This window comes from Orycteropus afer, unplaced genomic scaffold (genome assembly GCF_000298275.1).
Source record: "Orycteropus afer afer isolate SDZICR_OR568_19922 unplaced genomic scaffold, OryAfe1.0 scaffold00174, whole genome shotgun sequence".
Classification (NCBI taxonomy): domain Eukaryota; kingdom Metazoa; phylum Chordata; class Mammalia; order Tubulidentata; family Orycteropodidae; genus Orycteropus; species Orycteropus afer.
Genome location: NW_006921761.1, coordinates 6,678,680 through 6,687,718, shown reverse-complemented (window position 1 = coordinate 6,687,718; position 9,039 = coordinate 6,678,680). Strand labels below are relative to the sequence as shown.

The window sequence follows — 9,039 nt, the reverse complement described above, 5'->3', positions numbered from 1 at the left end:
CGCTTGAATATCCTCCTTGGTGAAGTGTTTGCATGCAATGTTAATGATAGTGTTCAATAATTTCCACATTCTGTGGGATCACCTTCCTTTGGAATGGGTACAAATATGGATCTCTTCCAATCAGTTGGCCAGGTAGCTGTCTTCCAAATCTCTTGGTATAGCCAAGTGAGTGCCTCCAGCGGGGCATCCGTATGTTGAAACATCTCAATGGGTATTCTGTCAATTCCTGGAGCCTTGTTCTTCGCCAATTCTTTCAGAGCAGCTTCAACTTCTTCCTTCATTACCATTGGTTCTTAAACATATGCCACCTCCTGAAATGGATGAACATTGACCAGTTCTTTTTGGTACAGTGACTCTGTGCATTCTTTCCATCTTCTTTTGATGCTTCTGCATCATTCAATATTTTACTAATAGAATCTTTCAATATTGCAACTTGAGGCTTAAAGTTTTCCTCAGTTCTTTCAGTTTGAGAAATGATGAGCGTGTTCTTCCCTTTTGGTTTTCAAACTCCAGGCCTTTGTACGTTTCATTATAGTAATTGGCCCTCTCTGCTAGAGTTGCTCTTTGAAATCTTCTGTTCAACTCTTTTATCTTTTCATTTCTTCCATTTGCTTTAGCTACTTTTCACTCAAGGGCAAATTTCAGAGTCTCTTTCTGACATTGATTTTGGTCTTTTCTTTCTTTCTTGTCTTTTTAATGACCTCTTGCTTTCTTCATGGATGATGCTCTTGATATCATCCCACAATTCTTCTGGTTTACAGTCACTGGTGTTCAATGCATGAAATCTATTCTTTAGATGGTCTCTAAATTCAGGAGGAATATATTCAAGGTCATATTTTGGCTCTCATGGACTTGTTTTAATTGCCTTCAACTTCAAGTTGAACTTGCATATGAGCAGTTGATGGTCTGTTCCACAATCAGCTCCTGGCCTGGTTTTGGCTGAAGAATTGAGCTTTTCCATCTCCTTTTGCCACAGATATAGACAATCTGATTCCTGTGTACTCCATTTTGCAAAGTCCACATTTATAGCCACCGTTTGTGTTGTTGAAAACAGGTATTTGCAATGAATAAGTCTTTGGTCTTGCAAAATTCTATCATGTGATCTCCAGCATTATTTCCGTCACCAAGGCCAAATTTTCCAACTACTGGTGATTCTTCTTTGTTTCCAACTTTTGCATTCCAATCAACAGTGATAAGCAACGCATCTTAATTGGATGTTTGGTCAATTTCAGACTGCAGAAGTTGATAAAAATCTTCAATTTCCTCATCTTTGGCTTTGGTGGTTGGTGTGTAAATTTGAATAATAGTGTATTAATGGGTCTTCCTTGTAGGCACATAGATATTATCCTATCACTGACTGCATTGTACTTCAGGACAGCTCTTAAAACATCCTTTGTGATGATGAATACCATGCCATTCCTCTTCAATTTGTCATTCCCGGCATAGCAGATCATATGGTTGTCTGATTCAAAATGCCCCAAACCTGTCCATTGCAGCTCACTAATGCCTAGGATATCAATCTTTATGCTTTCCCATTTCCTTTTTGACAACTTCCAATTTTCCTAGATTCATACTTCGTACATTCCATGTTCCAATTATTAATGGATGTTTCTCCTCAATTTGAGTCGTGCCATGTCAGCACGTGGAGTTTCTAAAAGACTTACTTTATCGATATCATTAAGGTTTGTTCTACTCGGATGAGGCAGCTCTTTCCCAGTCCTATTTTGAGTGCCTTCCAACCCAGGGGGCTCATCTTCCTGCACTGTGTTGGACAGTGTTTCTGAGCTATTCATAAAGTTGCCCAGTAACGTACCAGACAGTGTTTCTCTGCTATTCATAAGGTTTTCTCTGGCCAATTTTTGAGAAGTGGATGTCCTCCTCCTCCTTCCTAGCCTGTCTTAGTCTGTAAGCTGCGTTGAAACCTATGCACCATGTGCAACTCTGCTGGCATCTGAAACACCAGTGGCACAGCCTCAAGCCTCACAGGAACCTAAGTCCCACCTGATGACAAACTGACAGACAGGACTGTCTCCCTTAGCTGTTGGAAAACTCTGCGCCCTCCTATTACCTAATTCCTACCTGGAACCTACCCCTTTGTGGTCCCTGGCCGCTCCCCCTCCCTTTCCTGGCTCTAGGAGACTTGGAGCCTAGCATTGCCTCCCTCCCCTTTACCTGGCTATCCTGCCGCTCCAGAGGTCCCCAAACTCTCCTCCTCCCTTTCCTGGCTCTAGGGGGCTTGGGGCCTAGCCTTGCCTTGGGGCAAACTTAGTGGGTCTAATTTATGGCATAAATAGATTATCAAGCATAACCCAAAATACAGAAACACTAGAGGATAAACTAGATGATTGGGACCTTCTAAAAATTAAATTTTTATGTGTATCAAAAGACTCCTCCAAGAGAGTGAAAAGAGAACCTACAGATTCTGAAAATATATTCAGCAGCAACGTATATGACAAGGGACTTAACTCTAATATTTCTAGAAAATGCCAATATTTCAACATCAAAAAGACAAACAATCCGATTAAAATATGTGCAGCAGAAGACATATACAGACCTATCACCAAAGAAGATATTCAGGCAACCAATAAACACACAAGAAAACGTTCACAATCATTAGTCATCAGAGAGAAGCAAATCAAAACAACCATGAGATACCATCTCACCCCAGCACTAATAGCAAAGTTCCACAACACAGAAAATAACAAATGCTGGTAAGGATGTGGAGAGAGTCGGACTCTCATACACTACTGGTAGGACTGCAGTATGATACAACCACTATGGAAATTGGTATGACAATTTTTTCCAAAGTCAGAAACAGAAATATCATTTGATCCAGGAATCCCATTACTGGGTATTTATCTTAAAGAAGTAAGAGCCAGGACACGAACGCATATACACACACCCCTGTTCATAGCACCACTATTCACAATAGCAAACAGATGTAAACAACCTAAGAGCCCATCAACAGAAGAATGGATAAACAAACTATCATATATAGAATAATGTAGAATCTTCAAAACACTGTGTAACATGGACTAACTTGGAGGACATCGTGTTGAGTGAAGTAAGTCAATCACAGAAGGACAAATACTGTATTAGTTAACTATTGTAAAAAGTAAAGGAAAGTTTTATATATGGAAGGAAACTTTGTTGGTTACCAGGGATGGAAGCCCAAACCGGATGTCAGGAGAGACTCTGAAACTTGCCTTAAATGCAGAGTAGCTAAAGCAAATGGAAGAAATGATAAGATAAAAGAGCTGAACAGAAGATTTCAAAGAGCAGCCTGAGAAGACAAAGTCAATTATTATAATGAAATGCGCAAAGATCTGGAGTTAGAAAACCAAAAGGGAAGAACACACTCAGCATTTCTCAAGCTGAAAGAACTGAAGAAAAAAATTTAAGCCTCAAGTTGTAACACTAAAAGATTCTATGGGCAAAATACTGAATGATGCAGGAAGCATCAAAAGAAAATGGAAGGAATACAGAGTCACAGTATCAAAAAGAACTGGTCGATGTTCATCCATTTCAGGAGGTTGCATATGATCAAGAACCAATGATATTCAAGGAAGTAGTCAAAGCTGCACTGAAGGAATTGCCGAAGAACAAGTCTCCAGGAATTGATAGGGTACCCACTGAGACGTTTCAACAAATGGATGCCGCACTAGAGGCACTCATGTGGCTATGCCAGGAGATTTGGAAGACAGCTACCTGGCTAACTGACTGCAAGAGATCCATATTCCAAAGAAAGGTGAACCCACAGAATGTGGAAATTATCGAACAGTATCATTAATATAGCAAGCAGGTAAAATCTTGCTGAAGATAATTCAAAAATTGTTGCAGCAGTATACTGACAGAGAACTTTCAGAAATGCAAGCTGGATTCAGAAGAGGACATGGAATGAGGGATATCATTGCTGACATCAGATGGATCTTGGCTGAAAGCAAAGAATACCAGAAAGATGTTTACTTGTGTTTTATTGACTATGCAAAAGCATTTGATTGTATGGATCATGACAAATTGTGGATAACATTGAGAAGAACGGGAATTCCCGAAACTTAATTGTACTCATGAGGAACCTGTACATAGACCAGGAGGCTGTCACTGGAACAGAACAAGGGGACACTGCATGGTTTAAAATCGAGAAGGGAGTGAGTCAGGGTTGTATCCTTTCATCGTACTTATTCAATCTGTATGCTGAGCAAATAATCCAAGAAGCTGGACTATATGAAGAACATGGCATCAGGTTTGGAGGAAGAATCATTAACAACCTGCGATATGATCACAACACAACTTTGTTTGCAGAGGGTGAGGATGACTTGAAGCACTTAATGATGAAGACTGAAGACTGCAGTCTGCAGTATGGATTCTACCTCAATATAAAGAAACCAAAATCCTCACAACTGGACCAATAAGCAGCATTACGATAAATGGAGAAAAGACTGAAGTTGTCAGAGACTTCACATTGCTTGGTTCTACAACCAATACCAATGGAAGCAGCAGTCAAGATATCAGAAGACATAAAGCACTGGGCAAATCGGCTGCAAAAGACCTCTTTCAAGGGCTGAAAAGCAAAGACGTCTCCTTGAGGACTAAGGTGCGCCTGCCAGAAGCCATGGTGTTTTCAATCGCCTCATATGCATGTGAGAGCTGGACAATGAATAAAGAAGACCAAAGAACTGATGCTTTTGAGAGGTGATGCTGCAGAAGAATGCTGGAAGTGTCATGGACGGCTAAAAGAACGAACAGATCTGTCCTGGAGTGCAGCCGGAATGCTCCTCGAAAGTGAGAATGGCCAGACTTCGTCTCACCTACTTTGGTCATGTTGTCAGAAGGGACCATTCCCTGGAGAAGTAGATCACGTTTGGTAAAGTGGAGGGTCAACAAAAGAGGGGAAGACCCTCAACACGATGGCCTGACACAGGCTACAATCATGGGCTCAGGTATAGCAGAGATTGTGGAGCAGGCGCAGGACTGGGTGGTGTTTCGTTCTGCTGTGCATAGGGTCACTATGAGTCGGAGACAATTTGAAGCACCTAACAACAGCAACTAACAGGGATGGGAGGGGAGAGAAGGGAACACTGGTAAATACTGATTTGGGTGAAGGGAAAGGCAATATACCAAAAGTGAGTGACCAACACAGTAACAGTAAGGAAAAGGAAGACAAGGAGAGGTGCACAAGAGGTACAGAGAACAAAGATAACCATTTTACATACACAATACTGCATTCTCAGTGATGGCAAACATGGATCTATGAGTAAACAGATGGATAGGCTGAATAGTCATGTATTTCTAGGCAAAAGGGAATATACCCATGACCATATAAAAGGTCGTCATATGCTATTTCTACATACGTATTTGTATGTGTTATAAGAATTTGCACATATCTAGAACTAACAGGGGGCAAAGTTATGATAACTTCTTAGGAACAGTCAACCACCCTGATGGAGTGAGTTGTTGGACCTGGGGGCCCAGGACCATGGTCATAGGGAACCTCAAGCTCAACTGGCGTTAACATACTACACAAAAACATTGTTCTACACCCTACTTTAGTGAGTAGTGACTGGGGTCTTAAAAGCCTGCAAGCAGCTATCTAGATGGGTTTCTCCTCATCCACAGCAAGGAAGAACAAAGAAAACCAAAGACGCACGGAAATGATCAGTACAAGGGAGTAGGACACCATGCGACCCTCAGCCTAGATGACCATGAGACCAGAAGAACTAGAGGGTGCCCAGCTACCACTGTCAGCCACTAGGAGGGGGATCAGTAAGGGAGATCCTGGGTAGAGTGGAAGAACAATGTGGAACAAAACTCAAAACCATTACAGGAAAAAAAAAAAACACCCAGGTTTACTGATCTGATAGAGCCTAGTGAGCCTTCCAAGGCTATGGCCCCTCATTACATTTCAGGTCTGGAGCTGAACTCACTCCCGTGGCCTCCAGCCAAACAAAAGACAGGCATATGGGGTGAACATTTCCATCAGGTAGATACATACACTCCTTGGAGCGATCCATCATGGGAGAACAGAAGGGCAGTGTTTGCACAGGGAGACAGCTCAGGAGACAGGAGTGCATGGGAGGGAAGGACACAGGGAAGAGGTAACTACAGGGAGGAAGTGGGAGGGGAGCTGTTATATTCTGGGGAATTGTAGTCAATATCATGAAACAAAATGAGTATGAACTACTGTACGGAAAATTAATTTGCTCTGTAAACTTTTATCCAAATCATAATAAAAAATTTTTAAAAAGCTTGCAAGTGGCCATCCAGATGCAATGATGACGGGGCTCTCCTTGTCCAGAGCAAAGAAGAATGAGGAAATCACAGATGAATGGAAACAATTAGTTTAAGAGACTGGTGCACCATGCAATCTTCAGCCTATACAACTTTGAGACCAGAAGAACTAGATGGTGCCTGGCTACCACTGTCAACCATTCAGAACAGGATCAGTGCAGGAGCTCCTAGATACAGTGGGAAAACAATGTAGACCAAAACTCAAAATCATAAAAAAAGATCAGATTTATTGGTATGGTAGAGCCTGGTAACACCCCGGAGACTATGGCCCCTAGTTACCATTCAGGTCTGGAACTGAACTCACTCCCACAGCCTCCAGCCAAACAACAGACAGGCATATAAGGCAAACACTTAAACCATGCAGATACACTCCTTGGAACAATCAAGCATGGGAGAACAGAAGGGTAGTATTTGCACAGCTGGGGGGTGCGTGCAGGAATGCATAGGAGAGAAGGACATAGGGAAGAGGTAACTACAGGGAGGAAGTGGGAAGAGAGCTGTTACTTTGTGGGGAACTGCAGTCAATGTCGTGAAACAAAATATGAATGAAGTGCTGTAGGGAAAAGGAATTTGCTCTGTAAAGTTTCACCCAAATCACAGCAAAAATTAAAAAAAAAAAAAAGGACATCCCCTAAAGGGTTCCCTACAATCTCAGAAGGGACCTCGCCTAAGCACGTCTCACTAACCCTTGTGTAGCCAAATTGAGAAGAATTAACTCTTAAATCCAGCTGTCACAACAAAAGAAAGTCAAATCTTCTGCTTCAACCACCCACCCCACAGGAGGAAACACAGGAATCAGCTTTGAGCTGGTCCTTGTCACCAACCTGCCTGAAGTCAGACAGGTGCTGATACCTCACTCCAACCCTTTCACACATCTGCAGACCACTCTCATCTCCAGCAGGACCTGCGGGCAGTCCTTGCGCCTGGCCAGTGGCAGGTACCCTCCTGCTGTGATGGTGACTATAGTGTTACCAGCTCTTGAGCTCTGAGGACATGATACAAGCCAAACCTACAAGGAGCACCCTGCACACCCAGTGATAAGCCAGGGTCCACATGCAAGGCCACTCGGCAGCACTGGACACACATGCTATCAGCCAGGACGGGGTGCCTGTCACTCCTCAGCAGCCTCCCTGCAAAAGCAGCAGAATGACTGCCCCTGCGGTGGGGAGCACCCCTGACTGAGAAGCCACACAAAGGCCAGTCACAAGCAGCAGTCACTGGGCATGGTAACAATCAATCAATAGTTTTGGCTATTCTCATTGTTATCAACAGCATCATTCAAAAAAGCTCACAAGGTTGACTTCGATGAACGCCTTACGAGAAGACACACACTTCCCTAACGAAAATAAACTCATCTAATAATTCAAGAGAAATTAAATATGAAAACACCCAGGGACTTTACCCAGAAGGGCCCTGGCTGCCGACATGCAGAATGTGTTCCGAGCCTGCCATATTTTCCCCACACTGCACTTCACCCTGGCCAGCCACGTCCTACCTTGTGGGCCCGGTCGCTCCCTGACACGCTCTCTTTGGAAGTCCGGCTGTCCTCCGTGGGAAACGCCGCTGTCTGCTCTGCCCCATGCTCGTCGTCCTCACCCAGCTCCTCTGAATCGTCCTCTTCTGAGTCTGTCTCCAGACTCTCCCCGTTCACATGCAGGGCACTGTCGCCCAGGTCCTTCTCACCCTGAGTAGGGGCCGGTGGGTACACAAAGCAGAACCACTCAGCATCACGACCGCACCCTGGAAGGAGGGCTGCAGCCCACGGCCCCACAGCACACGGGGAAGGCCTGTGAGAGGCGAGGAGCGAGCAAAGAGAACAGGGCAGGACAAGGTGGAGGTCCAGGGACCCACCTGAACGTGGGCATGTGTCTTGCAGAGCAGAGGGGCTCTAGAGTTTGATATGGACCAAAAGCATCAAGTTACCGATGACCTCACAAGACAGGGATCAAAGTTGTCCAGGTTACTGACGACCTCACTGGATAGGGACTGGTTCATCCAGGTTACTGATGACCTCACTGGAGAGGGACAGGGTCATCCAGGTTACTGATGACCTCACACGATAGGAACTGAGGACTTCTACGTTACTGATGACCTCACTGGATAGGGACAGGGTCATTCAGGTTACTGATGACCTCACACGATAGGAACTAAGGACTTCTACATTACTGATGACCTCACTGGATAGGGACAGGGTCATCCAGGTTACTGATGACCTCACTGGATAGGGATAGGGTCATCCAGGTTACTGATGACCTCCCTGGATAGGAATAGGGTCATCCAGGTTACTGATGACCTCACACAGTAAGAACTAAGGTCTTCCAGGTTACTGATGACCTCCCTGGATAGGGACGGGGTCATCCGGGTAACTGATGACCTCCCTGGATAGGGACGGGGTCATCCGGGTTACTGATGACCTCACTGGATAGGGACGGGGTCATCCGGGTTACTGATGACCTCACACAATAGGGACGGGGTCATCCGGGTTACTGATGACTTCCCTGGATAGGGACGAGGTCATCCGGGTTACTGATGACCTCACACGATAGGAACTGAGGACTTCTAGGTTACTGATGACCTCCCTGGATAGGAACGGGGTCATCCAGGTTACTGATGACCTCCCTGGATAGGGACGGGGCCATCTGGGTTACTGATGACCTCCCTGAATAGGGACGGGGTCATCCGGGTTACTGATGACCTCCCTGGATAGGGACGGGGTCATCCGGGTTACTGATGACCTCCCTGGATAGGGAC

The 9,039-nt window shown here is 44.6% G+C and overlaps 1 protein-coding gene across 1 annotated transcript in view; it reads right to left on the bottom strand.

Moving 5' to 3' along the window:
* EHMT1 (euchromatic histone lysine methyltransferase 1) overlaps window positions 1-9,039 on the bottom strand; it is a 114,545-nt gene that overhangs the window by 96,068 nt on the left and 9,438 nt on the right. Inside the window, exon 4 of the mRNA XM_007946987.2 lies at window positions 7,784-7,972. Coding sequence (XP_007945178.1) covers window positions 7,784-7,972 — 189 coding nt within the window. The remainder of the gene's footprint in view (window positions 1-7,783; window positions 7,973-9,039) is intronic.